The sequence below is a fragment of the Gobius niger genome (genome assembly GCF_951799975.1).
Source record: "Gobius niger genome assembly, chromosome: 10".
Taxonomy (NCBI): Eukaryota; Metazoa; Chordata; class Actinopteri; order Gobiiformes; family Gobiidae; genus Gobius; species Gobius niger.
The window spans coordinates 6,094,495-6,120,929 of record NC_136861.1 but is presented as its reverse complement, the minus strand read 5'-3'; the positions used below and the strand labels follow the sequence as shown (position 1 = coordinate 6,120,929).

Genomic DNA, 26,435 nt, shown 5'->3' with positions numbered 1-26,435 from the left:
GAGCACATGTGTCAGCGCCATGAACAGAAAATGGAGGCGCAGAGAAACTGGAAGGATCAGAGCCAGGCCTCGCGCTTCATTCAACCTTTTACTCTTCTATTCTTCACTTTCGGTTTGTTCTGTTAATGAACTGCCCCGATATTAATACTTAATGTCGTGAAAACATTACAGTAGAATCCAGTATCTATATTTCCTTTGAAAATAATGTGACTAATCGACTTTACTTCATAAATTCAGTGAATGTAGAACATGTAAAGCCCAGTACAAGTTCAGCTGCCGGTTTGATTGACATTTTGTTTCTGTTTTACTTCCCCTCGTGTCCAGTCTTTACATTTACAGCCCACAAATCTTCAGGGGACAAAAACATGTGCAGGTCGTTTCGCATTACATTAAATCTGACTTGCTGCTGTATAAACTCAGCAAGAGTCACTCATACGCAAAGGTTAAACACTGACCTGACTTTTTATGTCTTAAATATTTCCTTAAACCCTTAACTCCCACCTGAACCGAGCACATTTTCTCCAGTTTGGCTTTACCCCAGTCCAAAAGCTTCTGGAGAAAAGCTGTGAAAATAGCAACAAAACTGAGACGAAAACAATGATGGAAATGTGACAAAAAAGTGACGAAGAATTGATGAAAAAGTGGCAAAAATGTCTCAAAAAATTGACACAAAAAAATGACAATATGTGACAAAAAAATACAAAAATGTGACAAAAAATGACAAAAATTGGATAAAAAATTGACGAAAAAATGATAAAAATGTGACAAAAAATGACAAAAAATTGATGACAAAAATGACAAAAATGTGACAAAATTGTGAAAAAAAATGACAAAAATTTGATTTTAAAAAATGACAAAAAGTGATTAAAATGTGACAAAAAATGACAAAAACATGACAAAAATTTGACAAAAAAAGTGATTAAAATGTGACTTAAAATGACAAAAATCTGACAAAAAATGGCAAAAAAATGACAAAAAAGTTACAAAAATGAGTTGAATACCCAACAAAAAAATTATGGAAAAAAAATCTGATGACGTGAGGAAAAAGATCCTCTCGGTTCAGGCGGGAGTTAAGAGGTTAAACTTGATGTTCAGTAACTATAACACACACAGGGTCCTCCAGTGTGGCTGTAAAACCTCTTCTGTTTGATATGAGCTCTATCATCAGGCTGCGGGATACACATAAATGACTGCTCTGTTTATCCTTTGGGAAGAAATCCAATTAATAAGTTCCAAATTAAAGTTTTCTTGAGCCAATCTTTACGTTTTTGTGTTTCACTCTAAGCTCTATATTCAGTGTTGTACAGCGCCCTCTGCTGCGCGTGAGCTGCTGCTGCACACCCGCAGGATTCAGCAGGAGCCCGTTATTAAAACCCCCGCCTTAACCAAGTGCATTTTCTCCAGTTCAGCTTTACCCAAATCTAAAAGGTTGCAGTCAATAGGCCAGAGTAACAGCTCATTTGAAAGCCAAGACCTACACAACTCATCTGGAAGGATCTTTTTATTCACATGTTTGACATTTTGTTTCATAGCTTTTTTGTTGCATTTTTCACGAGATTTTTCTCACTTTTTAAACACTTTTTCATTCATTTTTTGTCAGATAATTGTTGCTTTTTATCACTTTTTGAAATCACTTTTTTGTCACATTTTTGTTGATTTTTATCACTTTTTTATCATTTTTTTTCTCACTTTTTTGTCACTTTTTATCACTTTTTTGTCACTTTTTTGTGCCAGTTTTTGTCGTTTTTCTAAAGAAGCTTTTAGATTTGGTTAAAGTCGAACTGGAGAAGATGTGCTCGGTTCAGGTGGGAGTTAAGAGGTTAACAAGTGACATCAAAAAAAAAAAAAAGTAAAATATTATTTTTACCCCGAGATAATTTGTGGTGTAAAAAAAATATATAATTTTTTTTTGCTTGTTTGTTTGTTTATTTATTTATCAGAGAGAGCAAAGATGATCATCATCACAATCATCATGTAAAAGCCACACAGCAATATTCTCACCCGTACATACCCAGACAGCAAAATACATTCAGACCGGATCCGGGCCAGACCTAGCAGTAGATCTGGCCCAACTCCGTTATCCCAACCTGGACCTTTGTCTTTTTTTCCAATGGCCCAATACTGGCATGGATCCGTTTTACGGATCCGGAGAGAAGCCGGGCCAGAGCTGCCCCAGATCGTTCAAAAACTTGCTTCATCCGGTACAGTTCCGGTGCAGATGTTCAAAACGGAGGCTATTTTTATATAGATCCGGGACCGGTCTGGCGCAGATTCGTGAAATGAGTGTTGATTTTAGCATATTTGGGACGGATCCTATCTGGATCTGGCCATGTGTCACAGAATCTGTTTTTAATCCAGTTCAAAGGTGTAAAACGGATTTCAGTCTATGGTAAAAGTAGCACACAAACACGTACATTCATGTATGAAATAGTTTATTTCTCAACAAGTCCATATAGGGATATACATTGTGTCCTGATCATAAAAGTGCATAAACATAATATACATTTTACTTACAATTTAACAACAGCATTTGGAGCTAATGCTCGCAGCTCTGGTTCTCCATAAACCAACCCTTTGAAATCAGTTATGCTCACAATTTTTTTACACCACAAATTATCTCAGGGAATGAGAAAAATATCTCTCAATTATCTCGTTCCCCCGAGATAATTATCGTAATATTCTTTTCACCCCCAAAATGTTTTTTATCTGATGTCACTTCCAGGGCTCCGTATAATTTTGAAGACTTTGCTCATTTTAATCAAACATTTGGGGGATGGTTTCTATATATTTCTTCCTCATTTCCTCATTTCAGTGCCGGGGTTTAGGAGGATGGACGGGCTTTTATCTCCTGCCTGTGTGGAATCCATCGCAGAAACTTAAACCTGAGTTTAATCCGACAGCGGAACAATAGAAGCTCGCGGAGTTTCGCCTTCCATTGTCCTGCACTTTGTAACCACAGTAAATAAACACACACAGCCGGGGTCACAGGAAAGGGCAAAGTACTTCTCCAAAAGATCAAAGTCGCTCAGTCAAGTTTTTCTGAAGTGAAAGTACTGAAGTATTTGCTGTAGAGGTGTTACTTGAGTAGATTTACCTCAGTACTGACCCCTCGGAGTCAAACTGGCTCCCTGGCAATAATAACATGGGCTATTTTTACTCCATAAGTTCGGCAAAATTATTCTCTAAGTATGTGAGAGATCACCAAAGCTTCAGCGAAAGTGACTTTTAAAGGGGTATTTCAGGATTTTTGACATATAGGGCCTCATTTCCTAGTTATCCAGAGTGTTGCTGATACCTGGAGATATGTTTTTTGTAATTCATGCAGTTCTTGAGTTTCGTGGTGCTAGGCTAATGCAAGGCTAGTGCATTTCTATGGTATCAGCTAGCCTGCATTAAAAACTGTGACCCGCTCCACAGTGCACCTGAGGCAAATCACTTATAACGCCAGATTAACCATATAAATGTCTGTGTCCATAGAAACATGATCGCATTTTGAGGGACTATTTTCTAGCAGATCACTCTGCCGCTGCGTAGCTTATACAACCACAAAGCTGATGCTGCTCAAATAAAAGGTATTTTAAATGCAAAATGGTTAAAATTATTCCATGGACACAGGCATTTATATGGTTAGTCTGGTGTTATAAGTGATTTGCCTCAGGTGCTCTGTGGAGCGGGTCACACTTTTCTTAAAGGGGGGGTATTATGCAAAATTGACTTTTTCAAGCTTTACATCATGTTATTATGTCACTCCCTCATTAAAAACATGCCTGAAGTGTTGCCTTGGCACATTCACGTATTTTTGAGTAATCTGTAAATACTCTGATGGCGGCCATTTTAGGGATAGGTTTGCCTGAGTCCTCCTAGGAACGCCCCCACCTCCTGGAGACGCCTCCGAGCTTTCGTCACCAGCCGAGTAACCAACCACTGCTCCTCAGCAGAACCCCCTCCCCACTGATGCCACAGACAGCGTGTGGAGGGGGCGTGTCGGAAAGGCTCAGAGGTTCTTAAAGAGACAGAGGCCTATTTCAAGACATTCACTACAGCCATTTTGAGAGAGCAATTTTATACAAGGCAGTTATTCTAATTTACTGCATTTACAGACCAACAGAAGGTTTGGTCATCATTGTAGTGTGATATAGACTGGTGCTGTGTGATTGAAAAAAGCATAATACCCCGTCTTTAATGCAGGCTAGCTGATACCATAGAAATGCGCCAGCCTTGCATTAGCCTAGCGCCACGAAACTCTTCAAATATAAGAACTGCATGAATAACAAACTATATCTCCAGGTATCAGCAACACTCTGGATAACTAGGAAATGAGGCCCTATGTCAAAAATCCTGTAATATCCCTTTAACAAACTTTTGAAAGAACCTTTGCTCTCTAGCCGGCGTCTCCACAATAAGATCAATGTATTGGTTTTGTTGTTGAAGAAGAAGAAGAAGAAGTAGAGCTATATTTATATAGCGCCTTCACAGACAGGGTCATAAAGCTACATTCACTCCATACCCGGTGGTGGTAAACTACATGTGTAGCTTCAGTTTCCCCTGGGGGAGACTGACAGAAGCCAACGGTCCCTCTGACCACCTCCATTCACTCACATCATTCATCCGGGCCTATTGCACATGTTTTTAGAGGTATTGTCAAAATGTCCCTGATTTTGTGGCATTACAGATATGACCTTTGACTTCTTGCTACCCGTGTAAAGCCTGTGTTATTAAGATCGGTGGTTCTCAAACTGTGTTCCTGATTCTCCCTGACTCTGGCTCCTGGGTCTGACTTTAATCTGACGTCGGGACAATGGAGCCGTGTCGTGTTTTGTCCAAACGTTTGTTGCCTCCTCTGTTGGTCACGGTCATGTAGCAACGGCGCGATGCCACGGGGTCAAAGGCCAGAGGTCACGTCAGCCGATCGTCTGCGGGGACTTAAGGTCGGACTAAACGCAGACCGACCAGGAGCAAAACAAATCACACTCGTCCAGGAACTCTCTCTCTCTGAACTCTGTCTCTGTCTTCTAAATATAAAAGCATACATTTCAAATCAACTGGGATTAAATGTAACTTTTTTGAAAGATCATGACATTGCTTCACTATGTTTACAACATAAAACCTCGAGGAGAGAACCACAGGAACGAGAGAGAGATCCACTCCCATGATAGGGCTGATGGGAGTCTCTAAACAAACAGGGCCAAGACTGAAATCAATCCAACTTAATGCAAATACAGAGCCACAGGACAAGATCTGACTGACACCTGTGCGAGAAAGGAAGTAGAACAAGCTGAGCAAAGGAAAGAGAAGTATTTTTGGTGGGGCTGCGTCCGAAAACCATCAAATTATAGCCTCTATGCGCTAACACTAGCTCCTGATCCTTAACCTTTCATGGGGTCGACTGTTAGATCTGTGCAGTTAGTGAACTAGAGCTTCAGCAGCATTTTGAACAATCCATTCGTCCTTAAACAGGGAAAGGGACGTGACATCACCAACAGCTGTTTTTCTTCTTCTTTAAAGTTATTGGTGGAGTGCAGGCCAAACAAAAGCGCATGTCGCCCCCTACTGTACAGTGTCCAACAACAACAACATAGTGTCCAAACAAAGAAAAAAAAAATCCAAATGAGCCATACATTTCCCTTTAGTGTTATTTTATTTCAACAGCTGTTTCATAAAGCTACAACAGCAAATGAGCCATGTGGCTTAAGTTTCTACTAAATGAAAACAAAAGCATTTAGTCCGTTTCCTGAGTTTCCTCTTTAACACTGACATGTGACTGAGCTGTGGGGACGACAACATGGATTTTGTCATAAGTTTGGCTTGTGCAGAATCTTATGTTTAATTATTATTATTTGTATTATTAAATGTGCTTCTGTCAATCAACAGTTGCGCTTGAATCACTCGAGGGTGGGGCGAGGGGGGTGGGGGGATTGGCGCAGTGGCTTATGGGATGGCACATAGCTCCTAATCGCCGGTTAGTTAGCATCAGAGGTCCCTATGCTAAAGTGGCTATGACAGTTAACATTGAGGCTCCTTTTCCTAACTACTTCCTAACTGACAGCCCAATTCGGAAGCTTCTTATCATGGCGGACGCTGACGCACATCCGGTTTGGTGTTATTCCTCTTACCAATCTGCTCGTTTCGGACGCAGCATCAGTGTTTCCCTAGTACTGTATGTGTGGGCGGAGATTATGGAGCACACCTGGCTTCACTTACCTCCTCCTGTAAGCACAAATGCTCCAGCCAGTCTTCTCCAGATTGTCTACCATACAGGGAAATTTGGCTACTGTAGAGATTTTTGAAATTCAGTTCACACTTCCGCTCTGGAAATGTAGATTATGCCGACTCTAACCACTAGTGACAGTGTAAGAAGGTCCAGTTCCCCTGTTGGGGAGGGGTTGCACTGTGGATAGGGCTGAAGAGTGTGATACTAACGTCCGGTCAGTCAGTTGTTGCTGGAGCCTCACAGCAGATACAGGACATATTGTATCATAGTTAAACGCTTAAGTATATTATGCAGTAAGAAGAGCTGGAGGATACGTCTCAGTGTACCGTACTTCCCCCAGCGTCGGGCTGTGGGTCAGAGCTGCTCCTCACTGACCTGAACTTAAGAGGAACACTTAGAGCCTAGTCTTAAATCCAAGAGTTACAGCGTCTTAGAAAACATGCAAGCGCACTTTAAAGAACAATGGAATGTGCCAGATTATTGCAAACTTGTTAACGTGGATGTTGGTTTGCTGACGTGTTCCTGAAGGACGGGTCAAATGCAGAAGGAAAATGGCTTCTCCCGGTGAAGTCCGTCCTCTGTCGTGGAAGAATGTGTCAGACACAAAGCTGCTGCGGTCCATAGACTTGCATTAGCTCAAACAAAGACCGTCAAACAGTAAATCTGAGAGGGAAAGAGGAGGGGGGCTGATTTGTAGACTTGGGGGACGCCGGGGCTGGTTGTCACACTTTCTGAATTCTTTCCCTCATCAGAACATCCCACAACTTGGCTCCTTTTTAATATGTGATTGTGACAAACACATTTTTACTTTCACGCATGTTATTAATTCATATTAATTAGGTCAATACATTATAATCAACGTTTCAGCAGAAAAGACCACTGGGAAGCCTTACTAACCCACAATCTGAGCTGGAAGCGTTAGTGTTGCTGACGAAGCCTTTCGGATGAGAGTCGAAACGTCTCACACTTCAACTACAGAGTACAGATGATGACTCAAGAACCCTCTTTGAAGATGGACGACTCCTGTACGACTGAGAGCCGACACAGACGCTTAAAGGAGTGGCTCGGATCGATCCAAACTTGTGAACGGCCTCTGTTCATCTGTAGAGCTGGGACAAAATATCGGATTGTAATACTTTATCCTGCAATACCGATAATTTATCAAGTAGGCAATCGCAATACTTCCAATACTTGTGCTTTGAGGCATTTTTTTCCTGCTCCTTTGTTTTATGATAACAACACTTTTCTAAATGTCAAGTGGCGTTTGGTTTATAAACTTTGAACACATGACTTTTGCACATTTTAACCTCTTAACCCCCATCTGAACGGATCCCATTATCTCCAGGCTTTGCCCTAATCCAAAAGCTTCTTGGGGAAAAAGCACCAAAACAGCCACAAAAAATGAGAAGAAAACAAGGATGTAAACGCAACAAAAAAGTGACAAAAATTCTACAAAAATGTGACAAAAATTCAACAAAAAGTGACAAAAATGAGACAAAAATGTGACAAAAATGAGACAAAAATGTGACAAAATGAGACAAAAACGCAACAAAAAAAAGACAAAAATTCAACAAAAACTCAACAAAAAAATGACAAAAATTCAACACAAATGTGACAAAAAAAAGACAAAAATTCAACACAAATGTGACAAAAATTCAACAAAAATTCAACAAAAATTCAACAAAAAAGTGACAAAAATTCAACAAAAAAGTGACAAAAAACTCAACCAAAAAGTGACAAAAATGAGACAAAAATGAGACAAAAATGAGACAAAAACGCAACCAAAAAGTGACAAAAATTCAACAAAAAAGTGACAAAAAACTCTACCAAAAAGTGACAAAAATGAGACAAAAATGAGACAAAAACGCAACCAAAAAGTGACAAAAATTCTACAAAAACTCAACCAAGTGACAAAAAAATGTGTCAAAAAATTTGACAAAAATTTGAAAAAAACAAAACAAAACGGTGACAAAACACAGCAACAACGCTGGAAAAGATCGAGGAAAAAGATCTTAGCTTTCAAAGGTGGGTGGTAAGAGGTTAAGTGAAAGGTCCTCTCTCAGTGACCCAGCGGCTGTGTCTGAGGTGCCTTTGCTTTCCCTCAAGGCTTCCAGAATGTTCCAGGATCAATTGTTTTGTAAGGTTTCTGGGTGCATCAGAAAAGCGTCTTTCTAGAGCCCACCCCTTACATTTTTCTAACCATAAACAAAAATCCCTTCTCTCAACCTTAAAGGTGCATTATGGAACTTTTTATGTTGCATATAAGCCTAGACCTGACCAACTACAGCAGCCCCAGATCAAGTTAGTTAGATCCTGGAGGACACTTTTTGGCTCGGCAGGGTCCACTTCATACCCATGTCTCTCTCCGTGAAACCAATTATACAAACACTGACATGCATTGGTCCCTTTTCTATTTTGAATCCATCTTTTTCCCTCTCTTTTGCCTAAAATCGCAGCGTCACTGGTGCGAAACTAAGACACCAAAATCAAAGTAATAAACCATGAAAGCCGCCGTGAACAAATGAAGCCAGTACTCTTCCACTCCGCTCCTGTTTGCCCAGGCCGCGGCCCTCGCGTTGAGAAGCCCAAACTGTGGAATGATAAAAGTCCCGTCTCCGTGGATACGCCGAGGCCAGAGGACGCACAGGAAGCTGTTTGCGTCGTCGCCATGGCGCCCACCTCCCTCCCTCTTCCCTCCCTCCCTCCCCTGCGCGCTCGGACGGTCCCGCTCCTCCAGGTATTAACCCGAGCCGCCGTCACACTTTTACGCACAGCTCGAACGCGCCGCATCTTCGAGAGGAGACGCGTCCGGAGTGAGACTTTCAGCGAGGGCAGAGCGAACGCTGGAGTTTACGGACTTTTCACCGAGCGAAAAGTGAAAAAAAAAAAAAAAAACTGACAGCGAGTGGATAAAAGGTGAGCTAAAACCACGCATTTATTATTAACGACGTCTCATGTGATCCAGCGCCGCAGTAGGACGCCATTGTAGCAGATAATTAGCTCGTTAAATTAAGAAAAATACGAAAGCCATGCTAGCCAAATAACTGGGTGACTCTTTCTCTGTATCTGTCCGGGCAGAAAAAGTGACGCAAAACAGTAGCAGAAAACTGGACGTCCTTTTAGATCAGCTTTGTAGGTCTTAGCTGTACCCTGGCCTATAGGCTGTAACATTTTAGATTTGGGTAAAGCTGAACTAGAACTAACTAATAACCAAACGCGCTGTTTCATAAAAAGCGAAAGATCGAGCGCCTTTTTTTGTATTCCGTTTACGACGCTCCGTGCGTAAAAGGCCACATTCCATCACTGTGCCAGGTGCGTAACTGCCTCTCACAAACAAACGGACTGAAGCTGCTTTATTCTAGTATCTGCACGGATTCATGAGTGAAAAGGTGATGCCAAGAAGCAGATGGCAAGGTTTGTGGGATTTCGTGGTTGTTTTGAGACAATGGTTAGGCTATACATTCCTTCACACGGAATATTCGCGAAGCTCACTGTCAAATACCCCAGGGGTCGTGTTTGTAGCTTTTAATCTAAAGTAAAACATATCACAGAAAAACAATCTGGAGACTATATATTGTGCGTAAAATGGCACACACGTCACACTTTTTCGCATTATCCTGTTTGTTTTGTGGTCTAGATCTTCGTGCGTAATGACCGTCCGTGCCAAGTTACACTTTATCGTAAGCCCTTAGTCAACTCTTCACTCCTCACAATAAAGGGTTAAATTTCCCGAAGGCTTTGGGGGAAATAAATAATTGAAAAGCACCAACGCGTCACCGAGAGGACGTAACCGGAGCCCGTGCCGCGCGTCAGGTGCGTAAAGGCCCACAGCGTCGACCGGTTCAGGTGGAATCATACAGGCTCATCCGTTTGGTCTGTGGGTTAAAACCTCTTAACCTCCACCTGAACCGAGCATTTTCTCCAGTTCGGCTTTACCCAAATCTAAAAGCTTCTTGAAAAAAATACAGAAAAGTGTCGATAAAGTGACGACGCGAGGAAAAACATCCTTTCAGATCAGTTTTGTAGGTCTTTCAAATGAGGCGTCACACTGGCCTGTAGTGTATGGCCATTTTAGATTTGGGTAAAGCTGAACTAGAGAAATGCTTTCGGCTATGTCGGTTCGTTTGACCAGAAACACATTCAAGGTGCGCGGTTTGGTGTCACGAGAGCGCGCCGCAGCTGCGTAATATCTCTTTTAAGCGTCATTTTAGTCCAAGCGTAAACGCGACTTTACGCAAAACAGCGTCGGTGAACAAAAATGACGCCAAGTCCTTGATTTCGCAGCAAGTCTGAGGATTTGTGCTGCCTTTATACAGTTTGGTAACAATCGACCCGCTGCGTAAACGCTAATTACATCGTCAGAGCATTTCGCATTAATTAAACAACCTTTTTTTTAAAAGATATTCATTGATGTGTGTTCGTTTGTAGAGCGTTCACAAACAAGACTGATTTATATTTATACTTTTGAGTCGGCCTTTCCGTGCGTAACGGCCTCCCGCTGAGCCCCGCGCCTTTGCATATTTACCGCCCTTAAATAAAACGATAAAAACAAACGTGCGGGTTATAAAATTGTCACTCATTATACGGTGATTTGTTCGATTGTTCTGTCCGTAATGGCTCCCACCCACGAAGGCGTCCCTGGGAAGGGGGGGAGAGACTGTCTGCGATAGTAAAAGTTGATTTGAGACGAGCTCCTTTCGGGAAACTTCTGTCTGAGGCGTTTCGCGGACAATGGGCGTCCTAACGTGAAAACAATGGACTGCTCCAGGAGGTTTCACTTTGCGCCTCGACACGTCTGGCCTCGCTCGCGCGGTCCGGTCCAGGACGCGGAAGGAGGCGCTGGAGCGGAACGAGGGGCTCTGTTTTCAAATGCGCTTTGGCACTTTTACGCAGCGCGCTGACTGTGGGGATGGAGGGGCGTGGAAGTGTTAGCAGGTTATCAGAGGATACAGCGGGGAGGGAAAGCGCGCTGGGGGTCAGTTAAAAGTAAAAAATGAAACGCGAAGGAGGCAGAGGAGCAGAGAGAGGGCTTTGTGTTGGATTGTCATCAGAAGACAAGGATCTGTTCAGGTAAAAGCATTACTGAGGCTGGACTTGGGAGGAACTTATTGTTTGACTTGTTTTCATCCTTTTTGAAAACAACCTAATTCATGAGCACAAAGGTCCTTGACACGTTCTTTTGTTGAAGTGCTTATGACAGATGTAGTGCTGCCTTATGACACTCTGTTCAGACACAGTTTAGGTCTATTTTGGTTCCGGTTAAGCCCTGGTGTTGATCTGGGCCTGGTGGTTCTTTGGAAGGTCAAATATTTCATGAGGTGGTATGTTTAAAAAAAAATGGCTCAAGTTTGGTTCATAAAAATTCCTCTTCAGTGCAAGATACGATTAATATTTACCACAGGCTTTATTCCAACAAACTGATGATTACACTTAAAGCCCTGCAGAGCGCTGTGGCAGGCTGTGGTTGTGTCCTTGAGCAAGACATCTATGTTGCCCCAATGCTCCAATAATTGTCCATAGTTGACTATAGCGGGGAGACCGTCCAGCTCGGACTAACTGGAAAAGTAACTTGTTTTTATTGTCCTTAAAGTGAAGTGTGACCCTCTCTCCTCTGTGCCCCAGTGGCAGCGTCATGTCCCTCAGCCCTGAGCGCTGTCCGGAGGAGGAGCTGGTGCGAGCGGCGGCTCTGGTGGAGCAGCGGGACCAGAGGGGGCCCCACAGCGGCTCTCTCTGCCTGGACGACAGCCTCACCAGCCTCCAGTGGCTGCAGGAGTTTTCCATCCTGGGCCCGACGCGGGAACAGCCGCCGCTGTTCGGTCACGCGGCGGCCGGGTGCCACAGCGACGCCCCCTCGTCGCCCCTGGCAGGAGACCCGGCCTGCGTCGGGGCCCCCCTCACCCCGGGCAAACCCACGGCCGCCGCCCACTGCCGGATGCCCCTCCCTGGGATCGTGGCTCACGGACACTGCCCTGACGACGTGGACTATAAGACCAACCCTCACGTGAAGCCGCCGTACTCCTACGCCACGCTCATCTGCATGGCCATGCACGCCAGCAAGAAGCCCAAGATCACACTGTCCGCCATCTACGGCTGGATCACCGAGAACTTCTGCTACTATCGCCACGCCGACCCCACATGGCAGGTACAGCCACACAGCAGCACCAGGAGACAGACACACCAGGAGACAGACACACCAGGAGTTAGAGACACCAGGGGTCACAAACACCAGGAGTCAGAGACACCCGGAGTCAGAGACACCACGAGAAACACCAGGAGTCACAAACACCAGGGGTCAGAAACACCAGGAGTCACAAACACCAGGGGTAACAAACACCAGGGGTCAGAAACACCAGGAGACAGACACACCAGGACACAGTCAGAAACATCAGGAGTCACAAACACCAGGAGTCTCAAACACCAAGAGTCACAAACACCAGGAGTCACAAACACCAGGAGTCAGAAACACCAGGAGTCAGAAACACCAGGAGTCAGAAACACCAGGAGGCAGAAACACCAGGAGTCACAAACACCAGGAGTCACAAACACCAGGAGTCACAAACACCAGGAGTCACAAACACCAGGAGTCAGACACACCAGGAGTCAGACACACCAGGAGTCACAAACACCAGGAGTCACAAACACCAGGAGTCACAAACACCAGGGGTCAGACACACCAGGAGTCACAAACACCAGGAGTCACAAACACCAGGAGTCACAAACACCAGGAGTCACAAACACCAGGAGTCACAAACACCAGGAGTCAGTCAGAGACACACAGGCTCAGTTGAGTCGTGTTTCCGTTCATTAGACCCAATGTTTATCTTGTTTCGTGCCGATGCTCAATATCTGTTTTATTCCAAGACAGTTTAATCGAAGGAAAGCCTCAGGTTAGTTGTGTATTTGGTCGTCCCACAGTTCGCTGGTCGCTAAACCCCCCGCTCTCCGTCCCTGGGACCTCGTTTCAGCCGTGTGTTTTAAGTTTTGGACCGTCCCGGGCAGAGGAGAGGCTGAGTAGGCTGTGGGTTCTGCTGCTGCGCTGGTCGGACGTTGGCATGTGCTCCCCCCGGTCCCTCGCAGGAATCCAGAGAAGTTTAATTTGGTCCGCTCAATGATTGATGAAGCCGTTAGTTTCCTCCGAGCGTCGCGTGGGGCCGGTAATGTTTAACAGACGTTCAGGGGTCGCCGCTTTTTCAGGCAGAACGAACCATGTGGGAGAAAGATCCCAGTTTCAGAAGACCCTGATTCAAATGTTTAAACTTTAATCGACGTTCACACTGACAACTGCACAGAGGAATGGGAAATGACCTCAAATAAGCACTAAGCTACATCGATTTAGCTGCTATTAGCATAACATTAGCACGTAGCTTTCCTTCAAAATGGTCCTTTAGCTGCTTCTTTCCTCTAGTTTTTGCCTTTGCGCCTCTGAATAACTCCAATTCCACCAAAAGGCAGCATTTGTGGGAGCATTGTTTTGTTCGCGCCTCACAAAAGTCTGTTTTTCCTTCAGTAATGTGTATTCCAGCATGTGGTCCATTTGAAAGTGGAAACCCGTGCTGAATATAAGCGTGTTTTATGGAACCGCGGCTTCACTGTCCCATTGTAACGTTGGATCTGTGAAGAACCATAGATCCGTCACTAATGCAAAGACTGTGGTTTGTAACTCTTGCCCCTAGAGGCCATAAGCGCCACTGCAGGTGTCGTAGCATGTTGTGTTTTTTTTACTCATTAATTTTCGGTGAGAGTAAATACTACGCTGACAGAAAAGGCTGTAAATACTGTTTAACCCCTTAACCTCTGCCTGAACCGAGCACATTTTCTCCAGGTTTACCCCAGGCCAAAAGCTTCTGGAAAAAAGGTGTGAAAATAGCAACAAAACTGAGACGAAAACAAGGATGAAGATGTGAAAAAAGTGAGGAAAAATTTACGAAAAAGTGCCAAAAAATTTACAAAAAATTTACAAAAAAACGACAAAAATTTGACAAAAAATTGACAAAAAAGTGAGAAAAATTTGACGAAAAATGGAGAAAAATTTGACAAAAAAGTGACAAAAAATTTACAAAAAAACGACAAAAATTGACAAAAAATTGACAAAAAAGCGAGAAAAAATTGACAAAAAATTTACGAAAAAGTGACAAAAAATGGACAAAAAAGTGATAAGAATTTGACAAAAAAAAAATCGAAAAATTTGACGAAAAAGTTACAAATGAGGCGTTACACTGGCCTACAGGATTTGGGTAAAGCTGAATTGGAGAAAATGCTCTCGGTTCAGGCGGGAGTTAAGAGGTTAAGTGGCGCTAGCCCACAGATAGCTTTGCCCGTTAGCCTGTTAGCTTCTTCTTCGTGATTCCATTAGTGTGTATTGGTGAGTCCGACCCGGTGTAGCAAAGTTGCAATTGTGGTTTTCTGGCCAGAGACACCAGGGGGAGATGAAAGACCCTCAATCATCCCATTAACACTTGTATTACCTCCAGAGGGACAAAACAAAAGACAAAACAGACCTAAGGAACTTGTTTACCTTAATAAATCCTTTCCGTAGTTCCTCTGGGGGTAATACAAGTGTTAATGGGATGAAAAGAATTTGAACAGATTTTTTCGCTTATAAGTACCTAAACAAGATCCAAAATCCCCTCTTGTAAATGTGGCGTCTCTAAGGTTTTTAAACAGTGTTGTGCGTAAACAGATCACTTTCCCGCTCTCGCCGGTGTAAAGTGGCAGATAAAGAGCGCCCGTCCGTCGGTGAAGAAGCTAAACGTCCCTGTTTTCTCTCCGAGCAGCGACGAACGTGAAACTATGTGGACAGTGAGCTTCGGGCCGACCAATAAATAAAGTCTGCTCCTCTAGACCTCGCCATAAACTCCGGGGATAAAGGCCTCAGCGCGAGCCTGCGGTTTCCCCCGGCAACAGGGCAAACGTTTAGCACCGTCACCGTTAGCTTAGCTTTTAGCACCGCAAACAACAGTGGAAACCCTCTGGAGCAGATTGAAAGACTGGTGCCTTTTCATGTAGATTTCTGATGAGACCAGCAGGAAAACAAACCAAGTGCTGTCCCTGGAATTAGTGAAAAGAGGCTAAAACCATCTGAGGAGTCATTTTGAGTCGTGTCACCTGCTGATTCTTGACTTGGTTCAGGGTAAAGCCATGTTAAAGTGACTGAATTAAAGATCCAGCTCTGCATATTGGTGCGGACAACCGGGTCAGCCCATTAGACCAACGTCTCATTGTTCTGAAAATGCCCCATTGAGGGGTTGAAAAGTAAAATGAGGTTCAGGGAAGAGTCCACCGGCCTTAAGGTTAGGGCCAGTGGTTGTGTGTGGTTCTCTAATCCATCTGTCGGACTAATGGCACTTCTGCTCTGTGGTACTTCTTCAGAATAATGAGACATGGGTACAAGAACTAACATCGCTCAGAGGGGATTAATAAAGTTAACCATCACTATGGCGATTTTGAAAAAAAAAAAAAAAAAAAAACTCTATTATTTTCCCCATATTGATCGTTCTCGATTTGATTAGATTTTATGATAATGTATTAACCCCTTAACTCCCACCTGAACCGAGCAAATTTTCTCCAGCTTTACCCCAATCCAAAAGCTTCTGGAAAAAAGGTGTGAAAATAGCAATAAAACTGAGACGGAAACAAGGATGAAAATGTGAAAAAGGTGAGAAAAAATTGATAAAAAATTGACAAAAAATTGACAAAAAATTGACAAAAAATTGACAAAAAATTGACAAAAAAGTGATAACAATTTGACAAAAGAATGTGAATAATTTGACGAAAAGGTGACAAAAAAGTGACAAAAAAAATGGACAAAAAAAATCGAAAAATTTTACAAAAAAGTGACAAAAAAGTCACGAAAATTTGACAAAAATGAGACGACTGCCCAACAAAAAAAGTGACGAAAAATTTACAAAAAATGTACCAAAAAATTACAAAAATTGAAAAAAAAATGACGAAAAATTGAGAAAAAAGTGATAAGAATTTGACAAAAAATGCGAATAATTTGACGAAAAGGTGACAAAAAAAGTCACGAAAATTTGCCAAAAATAGAATGACTGCCCAACAAAAAAAGTGATGAAAAAAAATCTGATGATGTGAGGAAAAAAATCAATTTAGTTTTGTAGGTCTTAGCTTTCAAATGAGGTGTTACACTGGCCTACAGGATTTGGGTAAAGCTGAACTGGAGAAAATGCTCTCTGTTCAGGCGGGAGTTAAGAGAGGTTAAATAAATCTTGCTGATTCAAACCTCAGCTCAAACAAAAACAAATGCTTTCATCAAGTCTCATTTAATGCACAAAAGAGTTCCATCGTCTCGTCCAAACTCCCAAACTCAGTCCTGTTTGTGCCAAAGGCTGTAAACCTGTAAAGTCCCACGACGATAACTGAGATTGACCAAAGTAGAGATTGCAATTTTGATTAAATTTCAATTAATTGCCCTGTGTGGCTGCACAATATGGGAAAACCCTCCGTATAACGATATTATTGCAATGTTTTCATTCAACACAGTCTGCGAACAGGCTCCGTCCTCTCGTTAGTTTCTCAATATGGATTAGCAAAATCAACACAATTTCTTGCACAAATCAACGAATAGTTCAAAAAACATCATGGGTGGAGAGATAGGTATTAACCCCTTACCTCCCACCTGAACCGAGCACATTTTCTCCAGTTTGGCTTTACCCCAGTCCAAAAGCTTCTGGAAAAAAGCTGTGAAAATAACAACAAAACTGAGACAAAAACAATGATGGAAATGTGACAAAAAAGTGACGAAAATTTGATGAAAAAGTGGCAAAAATGTCACAAGAAATTGACAAAAAATTGAAGACAAAATGACAAAAATGTGACAAAAAAATTACAAAAATTTGATAAAAAATTGACGATAAAATGACAAAAATGTGACAAAAATGTGATAAAAATTTGAAAAAATAAAATAAAAAATTTGATGAAAAAATTACAAAAATGTGACAAAAAAGTTACAAAAATGAGTTGAACACCCGACAAAAAAATGATTGAAAAAAAATCTGATGACGTGAGGAAAAAGATCCTTTCGGTTCAGGCGGGAGTTAAGAGGTTAACTCCCATCTTAACCAAGAGCGTTTTCTCCAGTTTGGAATTACCCAAATCTAAAAGCTTCTCAACTCTTTATCTCACCTTTTCATCACTTTTTAGTCGTGCTCTTGTTGCCTTTTTGTTGTGTTATTGTTTCTTTGCCGACACATTTTGACTGATTTTTGTTGAGTTTTTTGTCACGTCTTCATCACTTTTTTAAACGACTGAGGAGTTTTTTTTTATCTCAGAGCTGACGGCACCGGAAACATTACACAATTAAAAAGTATTTATACTAAAAACAGGACGATTCATTTTGATCGGATTATTCAAAATCTTGGCGCCATTTTGATTTAGCTCAAGACAAAGACACTGTGATGAGCTGGAAGTCTTGTGTTTGAGATGATGCTGTGACTGGACAGTAACTCATTGCCTGCCTGAGTGGCCGGAGGCGTAGTTTGTTGGCCTCGCAGTCTGCCCCAGGACACCAGTGGCTGTATGCGAAGTTTGAAAAAAACAGCATCGCACACTAGGGCTGGGTAACGATCAAACGATACCAGTACAGTACTGTTCCCACATTTCTTAAGCACCTTTTTTCCCTTCATTTTGTCAATTTTTATTTTTTCCCTATTTTCTACCATTTTCCCCATTTTTTCTGCATTTTTGCCCCATTTTTCCATTTTTTTTTCTCATATTTTTGCCCCAATTTATTCTCGTTTCCCTCATTTTTGCTAATTTTTCATTACTAATATTCACCCCTATTATTTTCCCCAAATTCTTCCCCCTTTCCCCTACATTTCTTGACTCTGGAGATGAACCCGATATTGTAAATTTGCAGATCTTCCACACATTATTGTTCTGTTTTCTGGTTCTAGACCAGTGTTTCCTAACCAGGGGTACGGGGACCTAGTAGGGGGTACTTGGAACTATCTCAGATTTCAAAAAGTGGGAAATTTTACATAATCTTCATTGGAAAAGCTATATTTTACAGTAAAATGTGCTGCTTTGAGAGAATTTTAGGTTTATTTTACCACAGAATTGTCCTTTTTTTTACAAATGCCACTTTTAAGTAATTACTTTCTAAATAAACTGCAATACCCTTGAGGTAGGGGGTACATGGACGCCCACTGAAAAGCCCAAGGGGTACGCAAGACAATAAAGGTTGGGAACCACTGTTCTAGACGACAAATATTGGAGTATCGGTTTTGAAAAAAGGATCGTTCAGGTATCGGTATCGGGGGAAAAGTATCGTTAACCAGCCACATCGCACACTCAGGTGGCCAATGTCCAAGATGTGTTTATTCAATGTTTGTTTGTTTTTTCTTATTTCTTTTTTGAACCACAGTGTGAAGTTTAATTCCAATGAAAATGGAGAAAGTGTGAATTTAATCCGATAATATTATTCTGAGGAATTCTGAATGGCTTCGGTCGACACTTAAGTGTGAACACTAACTTTCCAAACAACATTTAGAAATGATTTAACTCTTCATGGCTAACTAGGAATTCCCAGACATTCAGGGACTTATTTAACAAAGTCCTGATGTTTTTGTCCTGGAGGTGATTTGGTTAATCATAGAAAAAGGAAACGTCCAGCTGCTCATTTTGTCTGACTTTGTTCATTTATTTTCTTTGTGATTCAGTTCAAAGTTCAGGTACAGAGTCGCAGATCGATGAAATTTAACCTCTTAACTCCCGCCTGAACCGAGAGCATTTTCTCCAGTTCAGCTTTACCCAAATCCGGTAGGCCAGCCTCATTTGAAAGATCTACAAAACTCATCTGAATGGATCTTTTCACCCCCGGGTTTTCAACTAATTTTTGTAACTTTTTTGTACATTTTTTGTCAAATTGTTTGTAATTTTTTTGTCACTTTTTGCCACTTTTTCATCATTTTTTCATCATTTTTTTTGTAAGTTTTTCGTAAAGTTTTTGTCACTTTCTGTCTTTTTTTTTTTCCATTTTTTTGTCAATTGTTTTGTCACATTTTTGTAACATTTTTGCCACTTTTTCATCATTTTTTCATAATTTTTTTGTAAGTTTTTCGGCATTTTTTGTCACTTTTTGTCTTTTTTTTTTCTTCTTTTTTTTGTCACATTTTTGTCACATTTTTGTCATTTTTTTGTCAATTTTTTGTCAGTTCTTTGCCAATTTTTTGTCAGTTTTTTGTCAAATTGTTTGTAATTTTCTTGTCGCTTTTTGCCACTTTTTCGTCATTTTTTGTCACTTTCGGTCTTTTTTCCCCCCCTTTTTTTGTTAATTGTTTTGTCACATTTTTGTCACATTTTTGTAACATTTTTGTAATTTTTTTGTAATTTTTTTGTAATTTTTTTGTAATTTTTTTGTAAATTTTTGTCACATTTTTGCCACTTTTTCATCATTTTTTTTCATCAATTTTTTGTCATTTTTTTGCCAATTTTTTCTCACTTTTTTGTCACATCCTCATCATTGTTTTCGTGTCAGTTCTGTCTTATTTTCTCACCTTTTTTCCAGAAGCTTTTGGACTGGGGTAAAGCCAAACTGGAGAAAATGTGCTCGGTTCAGGTGGGAGTTAAGGGGTTAACCAAAGGAAGTTGACATCAAGAGGAACAATGTAATATAACGGTGAAGGGCTTTAGCTATTTCTGTTTCCAACTATAACGCCATTTATCAACAAAATTTTTTATTTTTCCCTATTTTCTACCCATTGTCCCCAATTACCCCCATTTTTTCTGCATTTTTGCCCCATTGTTCCCTCTTTTTTTGTGTGCAATTTTCAAATTTTTTTTGCCCAATGTTTGCCCCATTTTTCCTATTTTTTCTCGTATTTTTGCCCCAATTTTTTCTCGTTTCCCTCATTTTTGCTTATTACCCCCATTATTTCCCCCAAATTCTTCGTAAAACAGTCACAGACATGAGAAAAAGCTCTTCACGATTGCGTCTTTCGCCTTTTCTACTGTTTCAAATGTGAATCTTCGGCTACTCAGGCATGTTTCGGACACTGAGGGTCGCGTGTGGAGCGGCCGCTGAACCGCCGTCTCCACGGAAACGGCCTCGGTAAAGTTGGCAAACACCGCGACAAAGGCGGCTCCTCGGCAGAGTGGTTATCCTCCTGTCACGGATCTGTACTTTACTCCAGACGTGTTTACTTTTACTGCGTTTGGAAAATGAATACGTGGGCGGGACTGTTGAGATCTTTGCAGGTGCAGTTTTTCTGTTTTTGAGGAACAACTGCCTCAGCAGTGCATTTAAGTTTGCCTTTTTAGATCCGCTTTAGTCTGGATTTGATCTTAATCTGGACCTGATGTGAAAAGTTAGAAAATCATGGATCTAAATCAATCAAATCCAAAACTGGTTTGAACAATACCAACTCATAACTGCACAAATCCTGCATATGGGACTTAAAGATATACGTATATATATATGTTTTAAGTATTGACCTCTTACCACACGCCTAAACCAAATGCATTCTGTCCTCTTTGGCTATTATATAGGCCTGTGTAACACCTCATTTGAAAGCTAAGACCCACAAAACTGACCTTGTTCCTTGCGTTGTTGCTGTGTTGTGTCACCTTTTTTATGTTTTTTTTTTTCTTTCTTTTGGTTGAATTTTAGTTGAATTTTTATCACATTTTTGTTTAATTTTTGTTTATTTTTTGTTTAATTTTTTTTCAATTTTTGTTTAATTTTTGTTTAATTTTTGTTTAATTTTTGTTTAATTTTTGTTTAATTTTTGTCATTTTTTTGTTGAACTTTTGTCACATTTTTGTTGAATTTTTGTCACATTTTTGTTGAATTTTTGTCACATTTTTGTTGAATTTTTGTTGATTTTTTGTCATTTTTTTGTTGAACTTTTGTCACATTTTTGTTGCGTTTACATCCTTGTTTTCTTCTCATTTTTTGCTTTTTTCAGGTTTGCAAATTTTTAGCATAGCATTTAGGTCGATTTTTTAGCATAGCTTTTTGTATTATAGATAAGTGTATACATGCGTTTCCAATGGCATCACGCACAGCTCCCTGGGGCCATGTTTTTACTCTTATCCTCTGGACAGTACATAACAATGCCACTGTCAATCAACTGTCTTTCATTTATATCCTGAGTAGAGATATTGTTACATGATGTAGTACTGCATAATTCTTCTTCGGTATTCAAAATGGCCGCCATGACAACAAAAGTCAAATGACTGAAAAGCATGTATAGTGTTAATAGCGTTGTTGTTGAATATTGCACACAAAAAAATCAATAAAAATAACTAGCCTTCAATTTCGATTAACAGCGTGGTTTACAGATTCAGCTCGGCCTGATAAACACTTTGAGCCGATATAATGTTGGGTTATGAGCTTTAAAAATGTGAAGGACAGTTTTTGGGTTTCAACAGTGACATCATTTAAATAACTAATGAAACAGCTACATTTAACTCATGGATTAAAACAGCACTAAGTAACTTGTTTACCTTAATAAATCCTCTCTGTAGTCCCTCTGGGGGTAATACAAGTCTTAATGGGATGATTGGGGGGTCTTTCCGGGTCGGAGTCACCAATACACACTAATAGAATCACGGAGAAGAAGCTAACAGGCTAACGGGCAAAGCTAACTGTGGGCTAGCACCACTTATGATCTCCATTGTGTAATTGGATGAACAATATCCTTCTGTCCCTTTGTCTTTTCTGTCAGCGTAGTATTTACTCTCACGGACAATTAAAGGAATAGGCCACCGTTTTTACATACTAAGATATGTTCTTACCTCACCTTAGACGAGTTAATATATCCCCGTCTGGTCTTTGTCCGTGCGCTCTGTCACGCAAACGGAGCACATACGCAGCCTCTCCCACATGTCACATAGCTCCAAAAAAGCTCACGATAGAAGCTACCAAGCTCTTCCACGTGTTCCCTATTTAAATAAAGTTACGTGAAGTGTTTTCATGCAAAGTATATTTACCCAGAAATGTAGCATGTCGATTTTATAAGCAAATAAAAAGGGGGACTATATTGTGAGGCGTAATGATACGAGGAGTAAAACGTCCGCGCAGTAACTCCTAAAGGTTATTGACGGAAGTGAGCGGGGGAAGTCTTTAGGAGTTACTGCGCGGACGTTTTGCTCCTCGTATCATTACGCCTCACAATATAGTCCCCCTTTTTATTTGCTTATAAAATCGACATGCTACATTTCTGTGTAAATATACTTCGCATGAAAACACTTCACGTAACTTTATTTAAATAGGGAACACGTGGAAGAGCTTGGTAGCTTCTATCGTGAGCTTTTTTGGAGCTATGTGACATGTGGGAGAGGCTGCGTATGTGCTCCGTTTGCCTGGCAGAGCGCACGGACAAAGACCAGACGGGGATATATTAACTCGACTAAAGTGAGCTAAGAACATATCTTAGTATGTAAAAACGGTGGCCTATTCCTTTAATGAGTAAAAAAATATAACTTGCTACGACACCTGCAGTGGCGCCTATGGCCTCTAGGGGCATGAGTTACTTAAAGACGTATTGACGTGAGTTCGTGGACATTCAGACAGTAAATATCTCACTAAAATCACTGATCCTTGTGTTTCCTGTGGACAGAACTCCATCCGCCACAACCTGTCGCTGAACAAGTGCTTCATCAAAGTCCCGCGGCAGAAGGACGAGCCGGGCAAAGGCGGGTTCTGGCGGATCGACCCTCAGTACGCCGAGCGGCTCCTGAGCGGCGCCTACAAGAAGCGGCGCCCTCCCCCCGTGCAGATCAACCCCCTGCTGCAGAACCGGCTCCGGCTCACGCTGCCCCCCCCGCCGAGCCTCCACGCCAACAACGCCATCGCGGTCAGCGCCGAGACCCAGCGGCTGCTGCGCGACTTCGAGGAGGCCACGGGCGCCGAGCGCAGCTACGACCCGCACCTGGGCGAGGGCACGATGCTCGGGTCGTGGCCCGTGGAGAGGGGCCGCCGGAAACGGAAAGCTCACAGCAAAAGGTAACCGAGGAATGATGAGGTTTAACCGCTTTACCCAAATCTAAAGCCTTACAAACTACAGGACTCATTTGAAAGCTAAGACCTACAAAACTCATCTAAACTGATCTTTTCCCTTAAGTTATCGTCTCATTTTTAACTTTCTTATTTTTGCTTTTTCGTCACATTTTGTTGTTGTTTTGTTGTTTTTGTTGCATTTTCATCCTCGTTCTTTGATGCTTTTATTCAAGAAGCTTTTAGATTTGGGTAAAGCCAATCTAGAGAAAATGTGTTCGATTCAGGCATGTTATTTCAGTGAAGCAGCAAGAAAAGTTATTGTTGTTGTAAAGTTTAAGGTCCCGACAGGAAGTGACATAGAAAAAGGCTCATTTCCCATTGAAATAACATGGTCGGCACGGCAACAGTTTAAATTGTTTGCCTCTATCTATGTCACTTCCTGTCAGCGTCTAATAAGGAAGTGAAACTATAAACATCACAAAAATGGACAAACTAAAGAAAACTGGGTAAAATCTTAAGTAAAATCTGAAATACAAAATATACAAAAATAAAAATGTGTCTAATGTGTCGTATGCACTTGAACCCTTTTAACTCCCACCTGAACCGATCACATTTTCTCTAGTTTGGCTTAACCCGAATGTAAGAGCTTCTTGGGGGGAAAAGAGTCAAAATAGCGTCAAAAAATATGAACATAACGAGGACGTAAAATGTCAAAAATGTGACATAAAAGTGACAAAAAAGTGACAAAAAAGTGACATAAAAGTAACACAAAAGAGACATAAAAGTGACAAAAATGACAAAAATGACAAAAAAGTGACATAAAAGAGACATAAAAGTGACAAAAATGACAAAAATGACAAATAAGTGACAAAAAGTGACAAAAAAGTGACATAAAAGTGACAAAAAAGTGACATAAATGACACAAAAGTGACAAAAAAGTGACATAAAAGTGACAAAAATGACAAAAAAGTAACAAAAAGTGACAAAAAAGTGACAAAAAAGTGACATAAAAGTGACATAAGTGACAAAAAAGTGACATAAGTGACAAAAAGTGACAAAAAAGTAACAAAAAGTGACAAAAACGTGACATAAAAGTGACAAAAAGTGACATAAAATTGACATAAACGTGACATAAAAGTGACAAAAATGACAAAAATGACAAAAAAGTGACAAAAAGTGACATAAAAGAGACATAAAAGTGACAAAAATGACAAATAAGTGACAAAAAGTGACAAAAAAGTGACATAAAAGTGACAAAAAAGTGACATAAAAGTGACATAAATGACACAAAAGTGACAAAAAAGTGACATAAAAGTGACAAAAATGACAAAAAAGTAACAAAAAGTGACAAAAAAGTGACATAAAAGTGACAAAAAGTGACAAAAAAGTAACAAAAAGTGACAAAAAAGTGACATAAAAGTGACTTAAAAGTGACATAAAAGTGACAAAAAACTTTTTTGTCACTTTTATGTCACTTATTTGAAAAAAGGGACATAAAAGTGGCAAATAAGTGACATAAAAGTGACAAAAGTGACAAAAGTGACATAAACGTGACATAAAAGTGACAAAAACGTGACATAAAAGTGACAAAAAGTGACATAAAATTGACATAAACGTGACATAAAAGTGACATAAAAAAGTGAAATAAAGTGACGGCAACAGTGTGAGGAAATCAGTTTGTGTGTCTTAGCTTTCAAATGAGGCGTTAGACTGGCCTATAGCCACAGAGGAGAGAATGCATTCAGTTTAGGTGGTTGGTGAGAGGTTACCAAGATAAGTTAAAAAGATCTGCCAGAGGAAGAAAGCGAAAGATCAGAAATGAATCTTATTTTACTTGAAAGATGTAACGGATTGATGAAAACATTTATGGTTTTAGCGGCTGGTCTTTCCCATCCTACGAAAAAAGAATGTGCCCAACCCCACCCAAAAAACATCTGCACTTCCCGGCCTGTAAGCTCTAAACTCTCCAGTCAAGAAGCGTTTAGATTTGGGTAAAGCTGAACTGTAGAAAATGTGTTCAGAGCTTTTGAACTTATGGCGATGTCCGTTTCTTCCTGCAGTGCGGCGGCGAAGAGCGGCGTGAGAAAAGCCGCGCGCAGGTCGAGCTCGCCGCTGCTCTGCGACGGCGAGGAGCGAGACCTGGGCCCGCTCAAGGGCGACTTCGACTGGGACGCCATCCTGGACTCGGCGCTGAGCGGGGAGCTGAGCCTGCAGGAGGACCCGCTGGTGGTCCGCGGGACGCACATCTCGCCCATCCAGGTCCCGGAGGCGAGCGGCGCCGACTTCGACGAGGAGACGTTTCTGGCCGCCGCGTTTTTGGAGAACCCGTGGCCCGAGGAGGAGCGGGAGGAGGACGAGGAGGAGCAGAGGCAGGGAGACTATCTGTGCGGGTCGACCGTCAACCTGGAGCAGCTGTTCGACCTCGGGGGCGCCCTCGGGGGGTCACTGAGCGGCGACTGTTTACGGATGGACTCTCTGCTATGAGGAGGCGGGGCTAAGACTGGCGGGACAGGAGCTACACGAGAGAACAAACTCTCGTGGCTCTGAGACTGAACTGGGAAAGATCGTCAGGCCCCGGTTTGGAAATGGCTTAGTCTGATCTAGAGTCAGTCTTCATTTAGACCAGAGGGCTGTGCTACGAAGCTGGATCTAAACCCGAGGAGACAAACCCAGATCGTCTTTGGGTAACTGGGACGACCGAGGGTTATGGCTGAGTTATGAGCGGCCAATCATGGCTCGCGACATCACAGATACGGAAACTCAAAATCACTAAACTCACGACTAACATGTCAATGATCTTTGTTACCAGTTTGAAGTAGGGGTCTGTAAGATTGCAAAATGAGGAGAGAGGGAGAGACTTTGTTTTAAGTAAACAGTATCGCTCCGTCCCCATAGAAATCACAGAAACGCCTTTAGCCTGAGCCTAGCATTCAAATCCAGGACCTGATTTTAAATTGAATGTTCTATCTCTATACAAATTAATACTAAGGATGCACCGATGCCAGTATCGGGTATCGGGCCAATACCACATGCCTGTACTCATACTCACTCATCAGGTCCCGATACCAGAAACCGACACCTGACGTGTGTCCGGCGCTGCAACAGGAGCAGCTCCACCGAGGAGAGAAAATAACAACAAACTGGAGAATAGTTTAGTGTAAATCCAATATTCCACATAGAGCTGACTTTATTACAGACGACACTCCCTAAATCAGAGTCTGAGCTGGATTTAACCAGAGCTAGATGTTGTTGAGTCTGCAGTGT

The 26,435-nt window shown here is 41.5% G+C and overlaps 1 protein-coding gene across 2 annotated transcripts; it reads left to right on the top strand.

Moving 5' to 3' along the window:
- Positions 1-8,955: 8,955 nt before the first annotated feature.
- On the top strand, positions 8,956-25,759 carry foxj1a (forkhead box J1a). Of its 2 annotated transcripts, none has more exons than XM_079564509.1 (4): positions 8,956-9,127; positions 11,834-12,353; positions 22,792-23,177; positions 25,232-25,759. In XM_079564509.1, the coding sequence occupies exons 2-4, from the start codon at positions 11,844-11,846 to the stop codon at positions 25,653-25,655; spliced, it is 1,320 nt and encodes a 439-aa protein (XP_079420635.1). In that variant the 5' UTR covers positions 8,956-9,127; positions 11,834-11,843; the 3' UTR covers positions 25,656-25,759. The 2 variants fall into 2 exon arrangements, with proteins under 2 accessions (XP_079420635.1, XP_079420636.1); XM_079564510.1 differs by lacking the exon at positions 8,956-9,127 and adding an exon at positions 11,228-11,281.
- Positions 25,760-26,435: the final 676 nt, after the last annotated feature.

Excerpts from the sequence above, each read along its gene's own strand:
- foxj1a (XM_079564509.1), top strand. The coding sequence starts at position 11,844 with ATGTCCCTCAGCCCTGAGCGCTGTCCGGAGGAGGAGCTGGTGCGAGCG. Across the intron at positions 12,354-22,791 it reads ACGCCGACCCCACATGGCAG|AACTCCATCCGCCACAACCT; the intron begins GTACAGCCACAC and ends TCCTGTGGACAG. Across the intron at positions 23,178-25,231 it reads CGGAAAGCTCACAGCAAAAG|TGCGGCGGCGAAGAGCGGCG; the intron begins GTAACCGAGGAA and ends TTCTTCCTGCAG.